This window comes from Dendrobates tinctorius, unplaced genomic scaffold, assembly GCF_039654945.1.
Source record: "Dendrobates tinctorius isolate UK_male_01 unplaced genomic scaffold, ASM3965494v1 ptg000011l, whole genome shotgun sequence".
Classification (NCBI taxonomy): Eukaryota; Metazoa; Chordata; class Amphibia; order Anura; family Dendrobatidae; genus Dendrobates; species Dendrobates tinctorius.
In genome coordinates, this window is record NW_027361679.1 from 26,822,043 (window position 1) to 26,847,888 (window position 25,846).

A 25,846-nucleotide genomic window follows, 5' to 3' on the forward strand; every position below is an offset into this window, starting at 1 on the left:
GAACACAGAGTTGGGAAGGGAAGAGGGGATAAACAAACACGGGTTCAGTAAGCAAGCAGCAGGACAAATCAGGGCAAACGGAGTCAGCTACAAACGCCGTAGGCAGAAACTAAAACTAACATGGTCTGCAGTACACAGTGGAGATAAATAGCAAACCTGAGGCCAGACTGAGGCTGAGAAAGTTAACCCCTGGCATGACCAGACCGGAATAAAAGGAAGACAGGACTCAAAACCTGGTCTGGATCATGACAAAGGTAGCAATGATTTTAACTTTTGACTTTCAGCCTCCATATCTCACCATCCACTACTGCTTCGAATGTGAGACTACTATCATTTTATAGACAATCATCTTGTCTATCTCATACATAAATTTGACTTGCAGTGATTTATCATATGATTAGTTATGCAGATTTTTGTTATGTCACTGCATTGTTACTGTTTTGCTCCTGGCGGTGGACATTTTTTTTTCTTCCGGTAAACTACAAAATAAAACTTGTCACATTTCCTAATAGCTCAGTGTGTTATAAGGTTGATTCTCAAGTTAAATGGCCACCTGATGCATTAGCTGACTGTTGGTGATAGTGTTATTATATGGAGACCAGCCTTGCACTTGCAGCTTTCTGGTTTCAGCTACTTCTGGAGTTTGGAGTCCTGTTTCTGTGTCCTCTGTGGTGTGGAGCTTGGCAGCTGAGTCTGGAAGCTAAGTGTGGTGTTCTTACCTTGTCTGTCTCTTGTTGGTCACTGTCTCCTGCGTTTTAACATCTTCATTGGTGTAGCTAGCATCCTTGCCGGCCAGTGCTCTAGCCAGGGCAGTGCGTGGTGACAGCGAAGGGCAAGATTTGTGACAGCGGTGGGAAGGACCCGCGCTTAGGGCATTAGGGGATTGAAGGAACAGGCTCAGGTTGGAGCTCAGGAGGTGTCCACCCCTCATTTCCTATCGTTTGGGCCTTCCTCTCCCCAGTTCCATCCCGGTTTTTGTGTCATGCCATCCGCTGACCGACCCCCTGGTGGGATCATGATATTATCACCAACCATAACTTTTTTCCAGTGTACCTATGGCTCAAGCATAGGCTATTGCTCACCTGATCCTGACCCTCATGGATGAGGTTAAGGAGCTGCAGTGTCAGGTGGTGCAGCAGCTTCAGCAGGTGTCGAGGTTCTTGGTCTCGGCTCATGTCCAGGCTCAACTGGAACCCAAAATATCTCTCCCTGACAGGTTCTCTGGAGGGAGAGATAAGTTTATTGTATTTAAAGAAGCCTGTAAGTTGTATTTCAGGCTTTGCCCTCATTCTTCAGGGAGTGAGGAACAGCGTGTGGAGATTATTGTCTCCCTTCCTCCCTTCTCAAGGATGATTTCCAATCCTGGGCCTTCTCCCTGCTGACCGATTCACCATCTTTGTGGTCGAAGGACCAGTTTTTGCTGCATTGGTGCTGTTGTATGGGGATCTTGATGGAGTCTCCCTGGCTGAGTCTCGACTACGTAGGATCAAGCGGGGGGGGGGGGGGGTCGGCCAGCTGAGGAGTACTGCTCAGAGTTTCGGACATGGGCCACTGACACACAGTGGAATGACCTGGCTCTTGGGAGCCATTTTCGTCAGGGTCTGGCAGCTAGGCTTCAGGATACTATGGTGCAGTATGCTACTCCTGGGTCGTTGGAGGCAGCCATGGCCCATGCTATACAGATAGATAGATGCCTCAGGGGCATACACCGAATCAACTCCCTGTTGTTCTTTCTAGGGAGGTGAACACACTGGTGCAGACGGATGAACCCATGTAGGTGGGAAGAGTCTCCTCTCAAACTAGGCTGCCTGCGGTTTGCCGTGGGACGGGTGCATGTTTCTACTGTGATCTTATGGATCATTTCATCAGTGTCTGCCCTGCTCACGCCAAAGTATGTTCCTCATCACAAAAGCCACGTTCCCCTGGTCGTATGGAAGGAGACAACCAGGGTATGTACCATGTTTTTCGGACTATAAGACGCACCGGACCATAAGACTCACCCCAATTTTCAGAAGGAAAATAGGGGAAAAAAAAATAATGTGTCAAATGGGGGTCCGTCTTACAGTCCGAATTCAGCTTACCTGGGAAGGGATCCGGAACAGGTGGAGAAGTAGACACAGGGGTCACTCAGTGGTCCAGGCTTGTGCGGTGGCGGCGCTGTGCTGGGGCAGGTGGGCTGGGGTAGGTGCAGCTGTGCTGGGGCTGTGGCAGCTGTGCTGGGGCAGGTGGGCTCTGCGCTGGTGGCAGCGGGCGGCGCTCTGCGGTGCGGTGGTGGCAGCGGGCTGTGCTCCGGTGCAGGGGCGGCGGCTCCGCCGGCATTTCTTCGCAGCCCGGGGCCCCCCCGCACAGCCCTTGCTGGCCGCCGCCATGTTGCGGAGGAGGGATCCAGGGGAGGGTGATGATTTCCTCTGTATGTAGTGAGGGTATGAGTTTGGTGACACAGGGGGATGCCTCTGTTGTTGGTTCCTCGAAGCGTTCACCATCATTCGGCAAACGCATGCATGAAAATAAACATTCAGGTCTGGACCTGTGTGTGAATGAGTACGTGTGGTTGTCCACTAAAACGTCAGGTGGAAGTAGTCATCAGGGACCTGGAGTCCTAGGGTGATCGGGCCGTATGGGGTGTCGGCCATCCTCAGCCCGGGGACTTTTCAGCTGGAGTTACCCCCAGTAATGCACGTCCACAACGTATTCCTCAGGTCGGTGCTCTGGAGACTTGTTGCATCTCTGGAATCTACGTTATTGCCATCTCCATTGGGCTGTGTTTGACATAAACCTGACGATCAAGTGACTGCAGAGGTAAATCTTAGTGGATCAAGTCGACCTCACCATACGTCGTTTGCGGTGAGGTCATGTGTTATGTTAAGGGTCCAAATGCCCCTCATTGAAGGGGGGGTAGTGTCACGATCCATTTTTGGATTCGTGACAGCTGTGGTTCCACTATGATTTAAATGTAGCTTTTTTCCTTTCAAACCAGCGGGGGTTAATGTCAGTTTCCCTTGCTGCAACTGCAGAGTTGCTAGGTCAGCTGATGTGGGTGGTGACCACTCCCACCATCCTTCAAATGGTCACCTGATGCATCAGCTGACTTTTGGCAATAGAGTTATTCTATAGAGACCAGCCTTCCATTTGCAGCTCTCTGGTGTCAGCTACTTCTGGAGTTTGGAGTCTTGTTTCTGTGTCCTCTGCGGTGTGGAGCTTGGCAGCTGAGTCTGGAAGCTAAGTGTAGTGTTTTTACCTTGTCTCTCTCATGTTGGTCAATGTCCCTTGTGTTGTACCATCTGCAGTGGTGATGCTAGCACCCTTGCCGGCCAGAGCACTAGCCAGGGTAGTGCAAAATGACAACGAGGGATGAGGATTGTGACGACGGCAGGGGGAAGGACCCGCTTAGGGCATTTGGGGAGTGCAGAGACAGGCACAGGTTGGAGCTCAGGAGGTGTCCATTCCTCATTCTCTATCGGTAGGGCCTTACTCTCCTCATTTCCATCCCATTGTGTGTGTGTCATGCCGTCCTCAGTTCTGGCGTGACAAACACAGCAGTGGAGGTGGCTCTTATGCTTCCTAATAGTGAGATCACTGACGTCTGTGCAAGCACCGTGTGACGCACATTACACAAGTATGGAATGGCGGCCATAAAAAAGGTGACTAAGCTTCGACTTCAGTATAATCTTAAGAAGCATTTGCTTGAGTTTGCAAGAAAGTACAAGAAGTGGATTGTAGAAGATTTGGAGCGATGAGAGCAAAGTCAATAGACTAGACTTGGATGGGTTCCAATGGATATGCAAAAAACAAGTATGGGAAAGGGGCTAATGGATCGAGAAATTGAAGAAATTGTCAAGTTCAGTAGAGGAAGTCTGATGATATTGGGTTGTTTCACAGCCAAAACTTTGGATCCTTGACAAGGAACGATGGTGATCTCAATGCTGAGTTATATGTGAGTATCCCACATGATGAGTTATTTCGTACACTTGAGTACTATGGGTATGAAAAGGACAACGAACAAATGGTTCAATAACAATGAAGTAGAGATGCTGGATTGGCCCTCACTTTCCCCAGACCTCAACCCATTCGACCACTTGTGGGTTGAATTTAAGAAATCGCTGTATACATACCCAAGTAAGTCGACCAGTTAACACCAACTTTAGGATCATCACAACTTTTGTGGTAGCAACATAATACAAAATTGATACCACACAATGGTGTATACTTTATAAAAATATACTTTATTGAAACATAAAGACAAAGTACACAAGAAAAAATGCTGGAAAATACAAATGAAGGACTATACGTCCATGGAATCTCACCTCACAGCATTACACCATAAAATGATGCAATAGTATTTATAACCTTTGCATCTACTAATATAAATGAGTCACATGGCAAGGGTAATAACATAGTTAGTAAATAAAAACGTTGCAGCAATATATCATAGTAAGAAATATATCCAAAAATGGGTGTACCTATGTCTAAATGTAAAAGACAAATGCCCAACATATGTTTAAAGCCTGAAAATTACCCTATGAAAAGGTTTTCCCGAGGAAGCAGTGCGAAACGCGCGTCGGGGCAGAAGGACGTCCAGGCATCTCCACCAGCACACATAGGTATGGATTTGTCCAGCGTTTACATTTAATATTTGTGTTGGTCTACTTTTAGATCCATTCACATGAGTTAGAACCTTTTCATAGCCAAGCTGAGCTATCTCTGTTAGTTCCACGTGCATGTGTGATGCCTCCACTCCATTGAAGAACCTCCAGAATGGGAACTCAGGACCCCTGTTTTAGTAATCAGCTGGAACCCCATCTATCCTGTAGCTTGTTCTGTTTTTTTTTCTTTTGTGGGCTAATCTATTATTGTGCAGATCTGCTCAACAGTGGGCATCACTGAGAATCCAAGGACGGGTGCATGAAATTGGTGCTTGGTCAGGCTGTTTCTCCTGGATCTATTCCTGGCATTGTGCATTTATACGCAACACATGCCTCCTCTATACTCCCTTTCTTGGTAATAAATGATTGTCCCCTACTAGTGATTCTCCAGCGTTGTGGACCTCATGCCAATCAGGATAACCTTTCTCAGCCTTCACGGAGTATAATTCTGCTTTTGAGCTTGGGGTATTTTAGACTGGAGCGACATGACCACATTTAGTTGTAGGCCAGTATTACTGATTAGTGATCACAAATTTTCAATGTTCTGACTGTCTAAAAAAGCCTGATATTGTGTGTGATTATCACAAAACTGCATGCAATATTGTTCTTCTTTGAGGTACATCAAATTTACCATCACTCACAAGAAAGTAAATGTCTCCTTTTTAGCCCAAGTTTTAAAGGAGTCGTCTGATACTAAAAATGTTATTCTTAAAATGCCATTTTGAGTAGATGAGTATTTCTTCATCTACATTTATTCAAATTAAATGTACTCTTCTGCTAATATTGATCTTGGTCAAGTCTTGTTCTTCTCTCGGATGCCCTCTACTGCTGATGTTGTTCCATTCGAATGTCCCATCATACTTTGCACAATTTCAAACAGTTCTGAGAGCATGACATCTTGTGACCAGAATGAATATCGACAAAAAGGTACTTTTTTAATTGATGCAAATTTGAAAAATGCTTGGATGGGATATTAGGGTTAAGGTGTAACTAAACTTCATTGCATTAGTTTGTATTGTGTAAGCCCTTATATTCTCTGCAGATTGATTGAGGAACATGTCCTGAGTCCTCTTCTGATTGAAGTGCAGAGTTCTGAAGGCAGAAGTTCTCACCTTCTGCCTGAGTGTGCATAGAGCAGAGTACAGACTAATAGACTGCCGATTGCGACCATATGCCACTATGTAGACGCTCAGGTGAGCACTTCTGCCTTCTGAGCTGTGCACTTCTGAGCCGTCTTTTTAGCAGTCAGTGGGAGTGTCAGGACTCTAAACTTCACTGACCTACATTAAGGGCCTACACAATATATAAGGTAATGCACTAAAGTTTAGCTACACGTTGTCATTTTTAGTATCAGACAGCCTCTTTCATGTAGAGTTCCCTTTTAAGAGGAAATGTCTTGCCTTGTAAACAATTAATTTGGATAACTGCGTGAATGAAATTTATTATACATTGTGTATTTTTACTTTTAGTCTTAGAGCAATGTATTTTAAATACTTGAAGACCCTGACAACATGTACCACAACTACTGAACTTCATTCTTTGAAAATATTGTTATCCAAAAGATGTCACCAGGCACGGTCCTTTGGAATCGCCACTATCAAAAAACATCAGCAAGGACTGAAATTTCCAGCGCAGACCTTACCGCACAGCCACAGATGTATTTCTGTCAATGGCAAAAGTCTTTTGTGTGCAGCATATGTGGCTTCTGCATCCCATCACAGGACTATTACCTCTACAGGTGCTTCTGCCGCTGCTTCGACAGGGCAAGTGAACAGTGATTATGGCGTATTTGCAAAAATAGCCGACTCTGCTCCTGTTCATTTGGCTGAGAACGTATTACTGTCTGTTCAAGAAGTCACGGGTCTACCATGGTGGGTGACTATAATGTGCACAACGATAGTGCTGAGGACGGCTGTCACCCTCCCTCTGTCGGTATATCAGATGCACATCCTAGGCAAGGTGCGTATTTTACTGTCTCATACTTGCTGTAGTCTAGTGAATGAGAGTGTCCCATCATTTAAGGCTCTATATACATTCACTTTACAGAATGGAATATGTTTCTGTGAGATGGGGACTGACTGCGGAAACCCCCACCAATCCTGAGAACCAGGACTCTATAGTTAGTCCTGTGTAAATGGAGTGGTGGTAGATTGTGCCGCACTTCTGCTCCATTCGCTCTTAATAGGACCACCAGAGAGAGTTGATCTTCGGCACTCCCATAAAAGTGATTGGAGCAAAGGTATGCATGATCAGCCACTGCTCTTCTGCACCCTGGTTCTTTGAATCAGTAGGGGTCCCAGCGGCCGATCCCCCTAGTGACCAGGAAGTTAAAGCCCCGTCACACACAGCGATATCGCCAGCGAGATCGCTGATCTAATTTTGTGACGCCACAGCGATCTCACCAGCGACATCGCTGTGTGTGACATGTATCAGCGACCGGCCCCCCTGCCGGGTATCGCTGATCGAGCTCGAACGTCCTGGGCCGTTTTTTGATCATTGGTCTCCCGCTGGCCAGCGCGCATCGCTGCGTGTGGCAGCGAGAGACCAGCGATTAGCGACGCTGGTTTCCAAGGTAAACAGAGGGTATCTAAGAGCCGCACGGCTCTTATATACCCGCTGTTTACATTGGAAACCAGCTTGCTCGCTGGTCCTGATCGCTGGTGGGTCTGTATGTATAAGAGTTAAAATATATTCTAAAATGCATAGTCCATTTTTTCTGTGTAGGCTGTCTACATCTACAAGTTTAGGATGTCTATAGAGGTGGGATGGAGAGTGCAACACTTAGCTACAAGTCCTAATAACACTGACCTCTGCCTTATGTTCAGCTAGGTGGAGAAATTGCAACCAGAAATAAAAGATTTAGCAAAGGAGCTACAGTATGAAGTAGCGGTGTATGGGAAGCAGCAGGGCTGGAGTGACAAAGTTGCAAAGTAAGTTTTTTTTTAATATTTCTCTTATGTGTTGTGTATATGTAACTGCAGTTACCTATATTTGTCCAGCACACTTTGCTGCATATTTGTATTAGAAAGCAATCTTAGGTTTTTACCCCAATTATAACTATGGTGGCGGACACTAATTGTGGGTATAGGGGAATCTCAGTAGATAACCACATAATAACAGCGCTCCTCCTAGTGCCCCACTTAATAATGCCCAGCACTGTGTCCCTTACATAGTAATAACACCTCCTTTGTGTCCTTTAGATGGTAAAATTGTCCCCCTAGAAAATGTTAATGCCCTATGGAAGTGCCCTAGGAAACAGTGCCCAGATTTTGCCCCTAGAAAGTAATAATGCCCTCTATGCACCTTTGGCAGTCACTCTACTCTGAGTGTCACTATAACAATAATGTTTCTAAGTGCTCATATAGCATATAATAATGTCCCCTGAGTCTGCCAATGTACAGCTCCTCTATACACAATATGATGGGCACACAGCTTCCCTATACACAGTATAATGGGTCAACAGTTCCACTATACACAGTATGATGGGCCCACAGCTCCCATATGCAAAGTATAATGGGCCAACAGCTCCCCTCTGCATAGTATGATGTCCCCACTGCTCCCCCAAAATATAGTATAATGACCTTCACATTTATTTGATATATTAAAATTTTTTGCATCCCCTGAGGATCTGAGATAGTGGGTTATAATAATCACCTAGGAAGGTTAACAATGCAACTACTGTATTTTTTGGACTATATGATGCACTGGACCATAAGACGTACCTAGGTTTTAGAGGAGGAAATTGACAAAAAAAATTGAAGCAAAAAATGTCAATTCTGTACTTTAATATCATGGTAAATATCCCCATCCTGATACACATGGCCCCCTCATCCCTATCCTGGTATGCATGGCCCACTCATCCCTACCCTGGTAGGCATGGCCCTCTCATCCCTATCCTGGAGTGCATGGCCCCATTATTCCCATTCTGGTAGACATGGCCCTCATCCCCATCCTTGTATGCATGCCTTCTCATCCCGAGCCTGGTATGTATGTCCCCCTTATCTCTAGCCTGGTAGGCATGGCCCCCTCATCCCTATCCTGGCAGGAATGATTGCCTTCATCCCTATCCAGGCATGCAAGGTCCCCATCTCATTATAGTATGCATGGCCACATCCCTATCCTGTTATGCAGGTGCCCATCCCTATCCTGTTATGCAGGTCCCCACCCCTATCCTGGTATGCAGGGTCCCCATCTCGTCCTAGTATGCATGACCCCATCCCTATCCTGATATGCAAGGCCTCATCCTAGTCCTTGTATGCAGGCACCATCCTTAACCTGATATGATTGGCCCCCATCCCAGTTATGGTATGCATGGCCCCATCCTTATTCTGGTATGATTGGCCCCCACCCCAATCCTGGTATGCATGACCCCATCAGAAAACCTTAAAAGAAACAACAACAAAAAAAAATTACACTTGCCTTCCCAGTGCTCCTTCGCAGCATCTTGTTCCGATGCCAGCAGCTGCTTTATGCTTGTAAGCAGCGCATGGCAAGGCTGTCATGCGCTGCTTGCAAGCCAAAGGGCAGCTGCCGGAATATTCATTGCTCTGCATGCCGGGACTGTGTGCGTGCAGAGCAGTGAGTATTCATTGCTCTTCAGTAGGGCGCACAATGTCAACCACTGGCTTCCTGCAGTTGCTGGCTGTCACGTTTGCTGCTACTTAAGAGAAATGAATATTCATTTCACCATATTCCACTCCCATAGGCGTGGAAGGCGGTGAATATTCATTCTGTTTCGTAGCGCCTGACACCGTGCGCTCCACTGAAGAGCAATGAATACTCACTGCTCTGCGCGTCGGAAAAAGATGTTGCGAGGGAGCGCTGGCAAGCATTTTTTTAATGTTTTCTGATGGGGCCATACATACCAGGATTGGGGTGGGGCCAATCATACCAGGACAGGAATGGGTACATCCGGACTATAAAATGCACCCCACATTTCCCTCCATAATTCCGGGCAGATGACCAGCATATGGTTGGTAGTTCCACTGCCCCCATACCAGATGATGCCGACTGTCTCGAAACTTTATATTCCCTAGAGCTTTTGTATGTCCCGTCAGTATAGTCTGTAGTCAAAGTCCATGCTCCACCAGACGACGGATACCGCAACCGTAGCACGTATATCCAGCTTAAGCCAGCAACAACCCCCCGATTTCCTTGTCAGTGTCCTCAATACCCCAAGTCGTCCCACAGAAACTGAGCCCAGCCCTCAGGCCCAGCCCAATCACCTGGAACTGCATGTGAGACCCCCCTGTGTTGACGGCTCCACTGGATCTACTATACTCATACACAGAATGGAACTAGTGACTTGGAGAACATTGGAGTAATTGAGACCCCTAAGACAGTGATGAGTATTGGAATGATTGCTTTACTTGATTACCAATCTCCTGTCTGACCTTATGTATACATAAAATCTAGCCCCCACGTCTTCCTCTTCTTGTTATCACAGAATGGAAACAATGATTCCTGAGGCTGAACACTTTCCAGGAGAGATTTGTGCACCTTAAACTGATGAGCAAGCAAATATCTAGTAAAACACAAAAGTAAGATCAACATAACTGGTGCTCCGTGCTGGAAAAGTTTGCATCCCTTAGAGCCGAGAACTCTGCTGTAGTTCCATTGGTCCAATAGTCCTTAGTCCATGGCCAGCTCTTCGCACATCCATTCATCTTCCTTGTGGGACATGTTCTCATGAGGGTCCTTGGTCTTCACCATATTATATAATTATGCCTATATTTTGGTATATCATACTTTCATATCTATTTCAGTACTTTAGTACTTACATGCAGTGTTGTTCTGGACATTCCTACCAATTATACTATTATAGCTGTTGCATTTTGAGTCTGTATGATTTTTTATACTAGCTGTGTGAATTTATGTATGGTATATATAATTTTCACTAGTGTTGTTTTTGGATAACTTGAATATTATCATTATTATTTGATTGGCAAATGTGGATAGGTGTTAGCCTTATTATAGCCTCTCCTCTGTATCCATAATGGCCGTTTGGCTTTTTAAATGTTTTTAAATTTCCGTGGGGTTTTTTTGTCACTAGCTTAGTGTCTTTTGTATTAATATTAATAAAAATTATGTACAGTTCTGCTCAAATGTTTACATACCCCGACAGAATTGTTGCTTTCTTGGCCTTTTTTCGGAGAATATGAATGATAACACCAAAACTTTTTCTCCAATCATGGTTAGTGGTTGGGTGAAGCCATTTATTGTCAAACTACTGTGTTTTCTCTTTTTAAATCACAATGACAACCCAAAACATCCAAATGACTCTGATCAAAAGTTCACTTACCCTGGTGATTTTGGCCTGATAACATGCACAGAAGTTGACTCAAATGGGTTTGAATGGCTACTAATGGTAACATCCTCACCTGTGACCTGTTTGCTTGTAATCAGTGTGTGCATAAAAGCTGAGTGAGTATCTGGGATCCAGACAGAGTCTTGCATCTTTCATCCAGCCACTGACTTTTCTGGATTGTGAGTCATGGGGAAAGCAAAAGAATTGTCAGTGGATCTATGGGAAAAGGTTGTTGAACTGTATAAAACAGGAGAGGGGTATAAAAAGATATCGATATCAACAAATTGATAATGCCAGTCAGAAGAGTTCAAACTGTGATCAACAAATGGAAAATCAGGGACTCTCTAAAAGCAAAACCACGGTCAGGTAGACCAACAAAAATTTCACCCACATCTGACAGGAAAATTGTTCAAGATGCAAAGAAAAACCCTCATATAACATCAGCTGAAATACTTGCCTCTCTGAAAGCTAGCCATGTGGCTGTTTCAAGATGCACAATAAGGTGGCACTTGAAGAAAAATGGGCTGCATGGTAAAGTCGCCAGAAGAAAGCCATTACTCCGCAAATGCCACAAAATATCTCACCCACAATACGCAAAACAGCACAGAGACAAGCCTCAAAACTTCTGGAACAAGGTAATTTGGAGTGATGAGACCAAAATTGAACTTTTTGGCCACAATTATAAACGTTACATTTGGAGAGAGGTCAACAAGGTCAATGATGAGAGCAAAACCATTCCTACTGTAAAGCAAAGAGGTGGATCGCTGATGTTTTGGGGATGTATGAGCTACAAAGGCACAGGAAACATGGTCAACGTTGAAGGAAAAATTAATGCAGCAAATACTGGAGGTAAATTTGCAATCATCAGCCCGGAAGCTGCGCATGGGACGTACTTGGACATTCCAACATGACAATGATCCAAAACACAAGGCCAAGTTCAGAACAAACTAAAGATTCTGGACTGGCCATCTCAGTCTCTTGACCTCAATATCATTGTGCCACTCTGGGGAGATCTCAAGCACGCAGTTCATTCTAGACAGCCCAGGAAATAACAGGAACTGGAGACTTTTTGCCAAGAAGAGTGGGCAGCTTTACCATCTGAGAAAATAAAGAACCTCATCTACAAAAGAGACTTAAAGCTGTCATTGATGTTGTCGGATGCTGCCAATCATACAGCTTATTACAGTTCTGTGGTTTACAAGCATTTCTCTTGCATTCATAAAGGGGATGTATCCATACTAAAATTTGCTTTAGGTTATAAACCAGCAAGGGGAAGGGATATTAAAAGAAAAATCTTGAACAGAGAATCGTATTGGATCCTTAAATTGGAAATTAGAACCCTGTCAAGACTTGTCTATGCAAAATATCCTTTGCCAAATCTGTGCTGCCTGCTATGTAATTCCATTGTATGTGTGTGCCTTTGTGCCACCATTTGCCCCGATATTTGTTTTAATAAAGGCTATTTTACAATATTTACTACTTTTTTGTTCTCCTACTTTAAAACTACCGTTAGACCGGTACTCATTTTTCCCCCTTTTTTTGTTCTTTTCTGTGAGAAGAGTAGGCTTGATAGCTTTTCTGAAGGAAGCGTAGGCTTAATATCCTTTCTTAAGGAAATGTAGGCTTCATAGCTTTCTGGTAGAAAACGTAGGCTTCATAGCCTGTCTGTAGAAAGCGTAGGCTTGATAACTTTCCTGTAGAAAGTGTAGGCTTGAGAGCCTTTCTGTGGGGAGCGTAGGCTTGAGAGCCTTTGCTTTTCATTGAATCAATACTCCTTCTGTCTGCGTGCTCAGGAAGGGTTTGTGCACTCCTGTTTGCAGAGCTGCACACTTAGGGGTCAATTATTGACAATTTCTGTATCTGCTAAAGATGAAAAATCAGGAATAATGTTTGGTTACATTTCAAAGGGAACCTGTCATCAGGTCAAAAGTTTGCAGTTTGTTCTCTTAGTTTATTCCCGCTGTTGTCCTGATTTGTTCTACTTTTTTTGGGGGGGAGGGGGGATTCTGTACATTATTAGTCTTTTTTTTTTAATATGTAAAGTAGTTTCATCCAAAACCTGTAGAAACACTTGTCTTGCTGTCCTCATATACCAAAAGTTAGAATAGTATTACACCAGTACTATAGTTGGGTGGACTTTTTCCCTCTTTTACCAGCATGCATTGCTTCCGGCTTTATGACATTTGACTGACAGGAGAATAAGTCCCCCAACACTTCTTTTCAGCAGTGTCTGTGCCTCTGCTGCTAGAGACGGATTATGTTTGACAACAGGCAGTAGACAGCAAGTCAGACCGAGAAGAGATGCCTTTTTTTTTTTTTTTTTTAATAAATTATCTTTAATAAAGTTTTCCAACAGTTTTTACACAAACATATTAGGCCTGTTTCACACTTCAGTTTTTTTGTGTCAGTTAAAATCCGGCAAAATGGCGGAAAGCGGATCCGTTGCTAACTGATGTGAACGGATGCCACCGGACCGTTTTTTTGACGGATCCGATGAATGAAGAATTTTAAAGGAACCGCAGCCCGGGTAGGAAGAGGAGAGAGAGAGATTTTTTTTTTCCAGGCGCCAGAACAGACTTTAGGGTTAAATTTCAGGCTGAGTGAAGTCTTTCGGGCATGCGCAGTGTGAAGTGCGGATCCTGCCACCCGAAAAAACGTTACATGCTCCGTTCGGGCATGTCGGCGGACAGCAAAATTTTGGCGGATCTGCAAAAAAACGGATCCAACGGATGTCCGTCAAGATCCTCCGGTAATGCAACTCAATGGGAAAAAAAAACGGATCCGCCAATCAAAATAGCGGATCCGTTTTTTTTTTTTTTGCAAAACGGCGGATCTTGACTGATGGACAAAAACCCGAGTGTGAAACAGGCCTTAACCTCTTCGGGTAAACACAGAAAATTAAGAACAACTGGGAAGGAGGGGGGGCAATGGGACAAAAAAAAAAGAGGACAAACATATAGTCACCATCACCACGGTAATACCTAGAAAGAAAAAAAATCTCCTTTTGGAGCTTGTAGCAGTGCAATCGTTATTATTGTTCATGGTATAAACATGGATCATATGCTCTTTAATAAATCAAGGTCAATCTATATCTCACTAAGTCCCTCGACGTGAGCCCTGGTTAATCCATACAAGAAGCCCAAAGCTGATCAAATTTAGTAATATTGCCTCTTTTTTGTACACAGCTTTTTCCAAACTTATAAACCAGTTTTTGTTGATATATTCCTTTCTTGTTGGGCTCTCAGTATCCAACCAGTGTTGCGCTATTAGATTCCTTGCTAAATACAGCATTTATGCTATAGCTATTTTACCCGGCTCAGTTGTCTGTAGATCTTCCACATATCCCAGCACACAACCTAAGGGCGTAGTTTCCAATACCACCTTAAACACTCATTTAATTTATCCTAGTACTTTCCTTCAGTATCCCTGCAGTTTATGAAGTAGAGTATACGGCTCCACCCCATGCCTAGGACAGCATGCGTCTGCTCTGGCACCAATGTTGCACATAAACTCCGGTTTTCTATACACCTTATGTATTAGATCAAGTTGAGAAAGTCTATGCGCTTCACTAAGAGTGAGTTGAGGTACCCTTTCCAATATCTCTGTCCATTGACCTTCTTCTATTGGGACGATCTCTGCCTCCCATCTCTCTTTACTATGAATTGGGTGTTTGCTTAGCACTAATGTTAATAAAGATCTAAATAGCCGCGATATTATCCCAGATGAACTATTTGGTCTGCTAATTAACTGTATAACAGTATTTGGTATATAGACTTTCAAACCACTCTCCATAAAGTCCGCATTGAACGCATGACGTAGCTGGAGGGTTTGTAAAAGTCCTTTGGATTGAGATCAAACTCCTCCTATAATTGTGCATAAGATTTGAGTACATTCTCTAATAGCAGTTGGGATACCCAGCCCACCCCCCTCTCCCTCCACCTCCCAAAACCCACCAATCTTCTCAGATTAACAAACCATCGGGTGTCCCATATTGATTGATGTAAATTGTGAACAACTCTATTTGTTGCAGATCTCTTAATTTCCACCATATTTTATGCATTAACGATAATGTGGGAAGTTTTTTGTAGAAGATTTGAATTTGTTACCCTCTAGTGCTTCATATAAATATCGGCTATTTACCCCCCACTGCAAGAGATGCTTTAACACATTTTTACCTGTATCCATGTATCTGTACCCATCCTCTAAAATATTGAGCTTGGACTGCCAATAAATAGACCCACGGGTTAGGAACCCCTAACCCCCCATCTGATTTGTTCCTCTGCAGAGTTTCCAGTTTACTATGAGCCATTCCACTCCTGCAAACCAGAGATCTAAATACCCCTTCAATAGCCCAAAAGAACCTAAAAGGTCCTAATATCGGTGAATTGTGAAGAAGTTACAGCAGCTGGGGCATCCATATCATTTTAATTAAATTGGCTCTCCCTACAACTGATAAAGGATGTTTAGACCACGCATCCCTTTTCCGTGTAAACTTAGTGAGGATTGGGGCTAAATTTAGTTTTTCATAATCTAGCGAGCTAGATGAGACCATCACTTCCAAATATGTAAATATTGATACCTGTTGCAGTCCAGAGAAACATTGATTGACAACCTGATATTCCCCCTCATCTAATGGCATCAACACCAATTTAAACCAGTTAATCACCAGCCCAGAGTAGGTCCCAAAAGACTGGATCACCTCCATTGCCATCGGCAGAGACTTAGACGCATTAGCTAGAAAGAGTAAAATGTAATCAGCATAAAGTGCAATTTTATCTTCCAACCCCCCTCTTCTAAACCCCTCTATCCCAGAATGTTTCCGTAGCAGAATCCCTAGGGGCTCAACCACCAATGCGAAAAGCAAAAGGTGACAAGGGACAACCTTGTTTAATACCTCTCCCCAATGCGGTGCTTCAGAGAAGGAACCATTCACCCTGAACCTGGCTGTAGGATTGGTACAGTGCCTTGCGAAAGTATTCGGCTCCCTTGAACTTTTCAACCTTTTCACACATATCATACTTCTAACATAAATATACCAAATGTAAAATTTTGGTGAACAATCAAAATCAACAACAAGTGGAACACAATTGTGAAGTTGAACAAAATTTATTGGTTATTTAAATTTTTGTGGAAAATCAAAAACTGAAAAGTGGGGCGCGCAATATTATTCGGCCCCTTTACTTTCAGTTCAGCAAACTCACTCCAGAAGTTCATTGTGGATCTCTGAATGATCCAATGTTGTCCTAAATAACCAATGATGATAAATATAATCCACCTGTGTGTAATCAAGTCTACGTATAAATGCACCTGCTCTGTGATAGTCTCAGGGTTCTGTTTGAAGCACAGAAAGCATCATGAAGACCAAGGAACACAACAGGCAGGTCCGTGATACTGTTGTGGAGAAGTTTAATGCCTGATTTGGATACAAAATGATTTCCAAAACTTTAAACATCCCAACGAACACTGTGCAAGCGATGATATTGAAATGGAATGAGTATCATACCCCTGCAAATCTACCAAGACCCGGCCGTCCCTCTAAACTTTCATCTCAAACAGGGAGAAGACTGATCAGAGATGCAGCCAAGAGGCCCATGATCACTCTGGATGAACTGCAGAGATCTACAGCTGAGGTGGGACAGTCTGTCCATAGGACAACAATTAGTCGTAGACTGCACAAATCTGGCCTTTATGGAAAAGTGGCAAGAAGAAAGCCATTTCTCAAAGATATCCATAAAAAGTGTCATTTAAAGTTTGCAACAAGGCACCTGGGAGACACCAGACATGTGGAAGAAGGTGCTCTGGTCAGATGAAACCAAAATTGAACTTTTTGGCAACAATGCCAAACGATATGTTTGGCATAAAGACAACACAGCTCATCACCCTGAACACACCATCCCCACTATCAAACATGGTGGTGGCAGCATCATGGTTTGGGGATGCTTTTCTTCAGCAGGGACAGGGAAGATGGTTAAAATTGATGGGAAGATGGATGGAGCCAAAAACAGGAACATTCTTGAAGAAAACCTGTTGGAGTCTGCAAAAGACCTGAGACTGGGACGGAGATTTGTCTTCACACAAGACAATGATCCCAAACATAAAGCAAAATCTCCAATGGAATGGTTCACAAATAAACATCCAGGTGTTAGAATGGCCAACTCAAAGTCCAGACCTGAATCCAATCGAGATCTGTGGAAAGAGCTGAAAACTGCTGTTCACAAACGATCTCCATCAAACCCCACTGAGCTCGAGCTGTTTGCCAAGGAAGATGGGCAAAAATTCCAGTCTCTCGACATACAAAACTGATAGACATACCCCAAGCGACTTGCAGCAGTAATCGCAGCAAAAGGTGGCACAACAAAGTATTAAGTTAAAGAGGCCGAATAATATTGCACGTGAGGATATGTATGATGGGTATATGGGCATGGGACTATGAGATGAAGGATGTGTGATGGGTATATGGGCACTCGACTATGGGATGGCGAATATGTATGATGGGTATATGGGCATGGGACTATGGGATGGAGGATGTGTGATGGGTATATGGGCATGGGACTATGGGATGGAGGATGTGTGATGGGTATATGGGCACTCCACTATGGGATGGAGGATATGTATGATGGGTATATGGGCAACGGGCATATGGGATCGTGGATATGTATGATGGGTATATGGGCACGGGACTATGGGATGGAGGATAATTATAATTTGCTATAACTAACCACAGTTAGTTACTATGCCCGGGCAGCACCGGGCTCTTCAGCTAGTTTTGTATAAAATTCAATGGGGATCCCATCAGAGCCCGGTGATTTATTATTTGCCATGCCTGCCAACGCCCCCTCCAACGTGATTGGCTTGTCCAAGAACGTCCTATCCTCATCTGAGATCTTAGGGAGACTTATTCCTCGCACAAACTCCTGCGTCTTTGATTGCGTCCCAGTTGCCCTAGATGTAAACAGGGATTCATTGAACGTTTTAAATTGTTTTAATATTTGTGGAGTTTCATACATAATCTCCCCAGTCTCATCCCTCAGTGCCGCAATATATGTTGCCCCCCTCTGTGTGTTTGCTATTAATGCTAGGACATGTGTTAGGGTCGGCGGAACGCACCAGATATAAATAATAGGAGGTGCGTTCGCCGCCCGGGGTCCACCGTGGGGTAGGTGACAAGACCGCTGCTGAGTAATGGCGTATGCACCGAAAGGTGAGGTACTGCGCTCGGGTTAACGTCACCCGAACGCTAAGTACGGCTCTGTTCACACACAGAGTCGCTAACACAACAGAGTTGTATGAGGACGCTGGCCCTGTTTACTTCACAGGATACCCAGCGAATGACGCTGCAACCGGAGACGCCAACAACGCTGCAACCGCAGCGCGGCAATAACTATCGCTGCTGAGCGACGGCGCCGGAACGACCGAGCACCGTCGGACGCTAGTGTGTCGTGCAGGAGGCACAGTGGCGTGTAGCTGGCCACAACCTGGAGCTGACTACCCAACAATCTGTCACCATTCGTAATAACCGAGGGAAGGGGTTTCAAATGAGTCAATCACCAGTCCATGCATCCATCACCATACACACACAGCATAATATGCTACACTAGCGCATGGCCGAGCCGCCATGCGGGCTTTTTATAGCCATGCGCTTCCGGGACCTTCCAGTACTATAGGAAGGACCAATCAGATCCGACATAGGACCTGCACATGTGACCCCTGCTCTCCACTGAGAGGACAAGTTGTGGGCATGCCTAGTAGCACGGCATGAGGACTTAGCCTTGGGAGCAGTTCCCTGCAAAGCAGGTTGCGTCACCATTGCTGCACCAGAGGTGGCAGCAACATCCAGGCTCACAGAACGAGTCAGAGGGAGATGCCTGGCCAGCCGAGATTGCTGAGCAGGAGTCCGAGCGGTCGGAGAGGAATGGGAGACCGCAGGATGTCTGGCTCTGGATTCCTGCTGTGCAGTGCCAGGAATCCGGCGCCTAACATTACCCCCCCTCCTAGGGCCCCCTCCCCTCTGAGCCTCACTGCGCTCAAAAGCCGCGATCAGGAGCGGTGCGTGAATGTTTTCCACCGGCTCCCAGGTCCGAGCCTCGGGACCATGACCCTTCCAGTCCACCAAATAAAATTTTTTGCCACGGACAAACTTGCGCCCCACGATGGCATTAACCTCAAACTCGTCAGACGATAAGTCTGATGACCCGGCAGATGGCTCGGAAAACCGGGCCATGTGAACTGGTTTGAGGAGGGACACAAGGAACACGTCCGAGATGGCCAAATGTGGGGGAAGAGCCAGACGGTAGACCACCGAGCTAAGTCACTCAAGGACCTTGAATGGGCCAATGTATCGTGTTGCGAACTTGGGCGACTCAACCCGCAGTTTAATGTTTCGGGTAGAGAGCCATACCATGTCGCCAGAGGAGAAGCTTGGAGCAGGACGCCGGTGTGCGTCAGCGGAGATCCTCATTCTCTCCTTGGAAGCTCGGATAGCATCCTGGGTGCGATCTCAAATGTCACGTGCCTCCACCGCCCAGTCTGCCACCCTGGAGTCGGTGGAAGACACGGGCATGGGCACAGGAACGCGCGGATGCTGACCGTAATTTAGGAGGAATGGGGTTTGACCGGTAGAGTCGGCCACAGCATTGTTCAACGCGAACTCTGCCCACGGCAGCAAGGATGCCCAGTCGTCCTGCCTGGCTGAGACAAAATGTCGAAGATATGTTATCAAGGTCTGGTTGGCTCTCTCTACCAACCCATTCGTCTCGGGATGATAGGCCGAGGAGAGATTCAGCTCAATGCTGAGTAGAGAACAGAGCTCTCTCCAAAACCGGGACGCAAACTGAGGACCTCGGTCACTGACAATCTTGTCCGGCATGTCGTGCAGGCGGAAAACGTGCTTGATGAACAAGACTGCCAGGCCCCGCGCTGATGGTAACCGGGAGAGAGGTACCAGGTGCACCATCTTAGAGAAATGGTCGGTGACAACCCAAATGACCGTGCTGCCGCTGGACTTGGGTAGCCCCACCACAAAGTCCATACCGACCATCTCCCAGGGCCTGTCTGCTATCGGCAGCGGGAAAAGAAGCCCAGCGGGCCGCTGCCGAGAGGACCTATTCCGGGCGCAAGAGACGCATGCCTCAATATAGTCCTTGACGTCACGGGCCATATGTGGCCACCAGTACGTCCTCACCAAAAGGTCGGAGGTCCGTTTTGTCCCAAAATGTCCACCCACTCTGGACGAGTGAGCCCAAGAGAGGACCTCCGGTCGCAGACGGGCAGGGACAAATGTCTTGCCCGGAGGCACAGACTCAAGGGCAACCGGAGCCACAGTCCTCAGACTTTCGGATGGGACGATCAGCCGAGGCTCCTCCTCCTCTTCCTCCGATGACACCACGGAGTGGGAGAGAGCATCGGCCCGGACGTTCTTCTCCCCGGAGAGAAAGTGGAGGGTGAAATGGAACCGGGAAAAGAACAAGGACTATCTAGCCTGGCGAGAGTTTAGCCGCTGGGCTGTTTGTAAATACACCAAGTTTTTGTGGTCAGTGAACACCTGGAAAGGGTGACGAGCCCCCTCCAGGAGGTGTCTCCACTCCGAGAAGGCCAACTTCATCGCTAGCAACTCCCTGTCCCCGATGGCATAATTCCTCTCTGCCGGTGTGAAGGTCTTGGAGAAAAAGAAGCATGGATGCTTCCGACCTTGCGTGTCCTTCTGGAACAGGACTGCTCCAGCACCGACGGAAGAGGCATCCACTTCCAGAATGAAGGGCTTGTCTACATCGGGGCGATGTAGAATGGGAGCGCTAGCGAAATGGGACTTAATGGTGGAGAAGGCCTTGGAGACCGGTTCCGACCACAACTTGGGATTTGCACCCTTCTTGGTGAGGGCTACCAAGGGTGCTACCAAAGTCGAGAAGTGGGGGATGAATTGGCGATAATAATTTATGAACCCCATAAAGCGCTGCCAATCCATCACCGCCTGTAGCTTGGCAGGATCCATGGCCAATCCCTGGGCCGAGATGATATAGCCCAGGAAAGGCAAGGACTCCTGCTCAAACACACACTTCTCCAACTTGGCATAGAGGGAGTTCGCCCGCAGGCGATCGAAAACTTTGCAAACTTCTCTCCGGTGGGAGTCAATATCTGGAGAGTAGATGAGGATATCATCCAGATAGACTACAACCGAGGTGGTAAGCATATCCCGGAAGATATCGTTCACAAAGTCCTGGAAGACGGCCGGGGCATTACAGAGCCCGAAGGGCATCACCAGGTATTCATAGTGCCCGTCCCTGGTGTTAAATGCCGTCTTCCATTCATCCCCATCACGGATGCGAATCAGGTTGTAAGCCCCCCCCCGCAGATCAAGTTTGGAAAATACCCTCGCTCCTCGTAGCCTATCAAACAGTTCTGATATCAGGGGCAGTGGATATTTATTCTTAACGGTGATGGCGTTAAGACCCCTGTAATCAATGCAAGAACGTAGTTCCCCACTCTTCTTCTGGACGAAGAATCCCGCCCCCGCTGGTGACACTGACTTCCTAATGAATCCTCTTGCCAGATTCTCCCTGATGTACTGAGACATGACCTCAGTCTCCGGGAGAGATAGGGGATAGACTCGACCCCGGGGAGGCTCAGCACCAGGCAAGAGGTCAATAGGACAGTCATAGGGGCGATGCGGTGGAAGGGTCTCCGCCGCCTTTTTGGAGAACACGTCTGCATACTGCCAATAGTGTTTGGGGAGCGAGGAGCGATCAGCGGGAACCTCGGTGGAGGCAACCTGAACGCACTCCCTCAGACATCTACCCTCACATGACTTACTCCACCCAATAATCCTCCCTGAGGACCACTCTATATGGGGGGAGTGATACCGCAGCCAGGGAACCCCTAGAAGTACCTGGTCAATACCCTCGGGCATGACGAGGAGGGATATCGTCTCCTGATGAGACGGAGCCACAGAGAGTACCAAGGGGACGGTCTGGTGAGTTATCTGCGAGGGTAGAGTGGTGCCGTTTACCACTCTGACGTTGACTGGTGTAGACATCATAACCAGAGTTATAGCGTGCCGTTGGGCGAAGGCTGACGACATAAAATTGCCCTCCGCCCCGGAATCCACGCAAACCTCCACCGCCAGAGTGGAAGAATTAAACCCAAGAGTCCCCTTAAAGGACAGCTTGGAGGAAAACGTCGCTGGCTTTAGTGCGCCGCCTCCTACGGCCACTAGGCGCGAGCGTTCTCCCTGCTGCTGTGGGCACCGGTTGGCGAGGTGACTGGCCTGCCTACAAATATGACAGCTCACAGGAGCTCGAGCGGACCGGAGTCTAGATCCCTCACGGGAAGCCCCCTGACGCTCGGACGCCCGATCGGGGGATTCCAGAGGTCTAAAAAAACAAGGTGCCAACCTAAACCTCTGCCTACACTGGTCCCGTTCCAACCTTCGCTCGATGAAGCGAAGATCGATTCGGGTGGAGACAGAGATAAGCTCCTCCAGTGTAGCGGGAATCTCCCTGGTGGCCAGAGCGTCCCTCACATGGCCAGCCAAACCTCTCCAGAATGCCGGAATGAGGACCTTATCTGGCCACTCTAATTCTGAGGCCAGCGTCCGGAACTGGATGGCGAAGTGACTGACCATGGACGAGCCCTGTGACAGTGCCAGCAGCCGGAGCGCGGTGTCATGGGTGACTCGTGGTCCCAGGAAGACCTGTTTCAGAGTGTCTAAGAACCGCGAAGCACCCTGCACCACATGATCACCACGCTCCCACAGCGGTGTGGCCAACTCCAAAGCCCTGCCCGACAGAAGGGAAATAATAAACCCCACTTTAGCCCGCTCGGAGGGGAATCGGGCGGCCAGCAGCTCCAGCTGTATAGAGCACTGGCTTACGAAACCCCTACAAGCTGCACTATCACCCGAGAACTTTTCGGGCAGCGGGAGGTGGGACAAAGTCGGGGCAGGGATGGCAGTGGTCACACGGGAAACAGCCTCTGTGGCTGCCTGAACAGCGACTGCAGTAACATCCGCAGCTGAGGCTGAACGCTCGAGAGCCGCCAACCTGCCCTGCAGCTGCCGGATGTGCTGCAGCAGTCGCTGTTCATCCGCCATTACTAGCCAGACCCTGGCGCTAGTGTAATGTTAGGGTCGGCGGAACGCACTAGATATAAATAATAGGAGGTGCGTTCACCGCCCGGGGTCCACCGTGCGGTAGGTGACAAGACCGCTGCTGAGTAATGGCGGATGCACCGAAAGGTGAGGTACTGCGCTCGGGTTAACGTCACCCGAACGCTAAGTACGGCTCTGTTCACACACAGAGTCGCTAAAACAACAGAGTTGTATGAGGACGCTGGCCCTGTTTACTTCACAGGATACCCAGCGAATGACGCTGCAACCGCAGACGCCAAGAACGCTGCAACCGCAGCGCGGCAATAACTATCGCTGCTGAGCGACAGCGCCGGAACGACCGAGCACCGTCGGACGCTAGTGTGTCGTGCAGGAGGCACAGTGGCGTGTAGCTGGCCACAACCTGGAGCTGACTACCCAACAATCTGTCACCATTCGTAATAACCGAGGGAAGGGGTTTCAAATGAGTCAGTCACCAGTCCATGCATCCATCACCATACACACACAGCATAATATGCTACACTAGCGCATGGCCGAGCCGCCATGCGGGCTTTTTATAGCCATGCGCTTCCAGGACCTTCCAGTACTATAGGAAGGACCAATCAGATCCGACATAGGACCTGCACATGTGACCCCTGCTCTCCACTGAGAGGACAAGTTGTGGGCATGCCTAGTAGCACGGCATGAGGACTTAGCCTCGGGAGCAGTTCCCTGCAAAGCAGGTTGCGTCACCATTGCTGCACCAGAGGTGGCAGCAACATCCAGGCTCACAGAACGAGTCAGAGGGAGATGCCTGGCCAGCCGAGATTGCTGAGCAAGAGTCCGAGCGGTCGGAGAGGAATGGGAGACCGCAGGATGTCTGGCTCTGGATTCCTGCTGTGCAGTGCCAGGAATCCGACGCCTAACAACATGTCCCGCTTTTTCGCCTTCATTAAAGTAAAACTGTTTTTGAAATTATTTATTAACTTTAGCTAATTATAATACATGTTAATTGTAAGCATCTTGAGCAACCTTCATCTCAAGAAGATGCGCTCTTTCTCCACTTGAGGCAAAACGTTTTTCTGTGTGATGAACCCTGACTCATTCTATCCAACCCTGGATTTATAACATTATTAAAATCTCCCAACATTAGGATTGGCAGCATCAGTAAAGTATTTACAGTTGACATAACCTCCCTCATTACTGAATAGTTGTATGGGGGAGGTATATACACTGAGACAAGTAGATATTCCTGCCTGAAGATTCTACAGTGGAGGCCTTCCCCATCTATCTTACAGCAGAGAAGATCAAACTGAGTATCTTTGTGTATATATATATCTACATAAATGGACTGGCAGCAGCCCTGGAATTCTCCTCCACCCCAGGCCTCAGTCTGCATGACCAAGAGGTGAAGTTCCTGCTGTACGCAGATGACCTCCTGTTACTCCCCCCCAACCGAGAGAGTCCTCCAAGATAGCCTGGCAGTGCTGGAAATATTCAGCACCACCTGGGCGCTGCCCATCAACCAAAAGAAGAGCAAATTCATGATGTTTCAGAAGAGGAAACAGAATAAAATCCCCACTCACTCCCTCACATTAAATCGTACCATACTGGAGAAGACCAACAGCTGTATCTACCTCGGTCTGGAGCTAAGCCAAAACGGGATCCTCAAGTAAGCAGCAGAGGCCCTGAAAAGAAAAGTGTGCAGAACCTTCTATGACATCAGAAGACAACTACAGTTATGTCCATATATATTTGGACAGAGACTACATATTTCTAATTTTGGTTCTAGACATTACCACAATGAATTTTAAACAAAACAATTCATATGCAGTTGAAGTTCAGACTTTCAGCTTTCATTTGATGGTATCCACATTAAAATTGGATGAAGGGTTTAGGAGTTTCAGCTCCTTAACATGTGCCACCCTATTTTTAAAGGGACCAAAAGTAATTGGACAATTGACTCCAAGGCTATTTCATGGACAGGTGTGGGCAATCCCTTCGTTATGTCATCCTCAATTAAGCAGATAAAAGGCCTGGAGTTGATTTGAGATGTGGTGCTTGCATTTGGAAGGTTTTGCTGTGAAGGAAACATGCTGTCAAAGGAGCTCTCCATGCAGGTGAAACAAGCCATCCTTAAGCTGCAAAAACAGAAAAAACCCATCCGAGAAATTGCTACAACATTAGGAGTGGCAAAATCTACAGTTTGGTACATCCTGAGAAAGAAAGCACTGGTGAACTCATCAATGCAAAAAGACCTGGGCGCCCACGGAAGACAACAGTGGTAAATGATCGCAGAATAATCTCCATGGTGAAGAGAAACCCCTTCACAACAGCCAACCAAGTGAACAACACTCACCAGGAGGTAGGCGTATCAATATCCAAATCTACCATAAAGAGAAGACTGCATGAAAGTAAATACAGAGGTTCACTGCATGGTGCAAGCCACTCATAAGCATCAAGAATAAAAAGGCTAGACTGGACTTTGTTAAAAAACATCTAAAAAAGCCAGCACAATTCTGGAAGAACATTCTTTGGACAGATGAAACCAAGATCAACCTCTACCAGAATGATGAAAGGAGAAAAGTATGGCGAAGGCGTGGTACAGCTCATGATCCAAAGGATACCACATCATCTGTAAAGCACGGCAGAGGCAGTGTGATGGCTTGGGCATGCATGGCTGCCAGTGGCACTGGGTCACTAGTGTTTATTGATGATGTGACACAGCACAGAAGCAGCCGAATGAATTCTGAGGTATTCAGAGCCATACTGCGTGCTCAGATCCAGCCAAATGCAGCCAAACTGATTGGTCGTCGT

General features: G+C 46.7%; 1 protein-coding gene across 6 annotated transcripts in view; it reads left to right on the forward strand.

Moving 5' to 3' along the window:
- The window catches only part of COX18 (cytochrome c oxidase assembly factor COX18), a 64,647-nt gene that overhangs the window by 13,922 nt on the left and 24,879 nt on the right, over window positions 1–25,846 (forward strand). For 3 of the 6 annotated variants that reach the window (XM_073590449.1, XM_073590463.1, XM_073590446.1), the window contains 2 exons: window positions 6,113–6,602; window positions 7,473–7,573. The exons of 1 other annotated variant lie outside the window; for it this stretch is intronic. In XM_073590449.1, coding sequence (XP_073446550.1) covers window positions 6,123–6,602; window positions 7,473–7,573 — 581 coding nt within the window. In that variant the 5' untranslated portion in view covers window positions 6,113–6,122. Of the gene's footprint in view, window positions 1–6,112; window positions 6,603–7,468; window positions 7,574–10,089; window positions 10,749–25,846 lie in introns of those variants that run through there. 2 more of the 6 variants (XM_073590454.1, XM_073590472.1) reach the window with 2 other exon arrangements.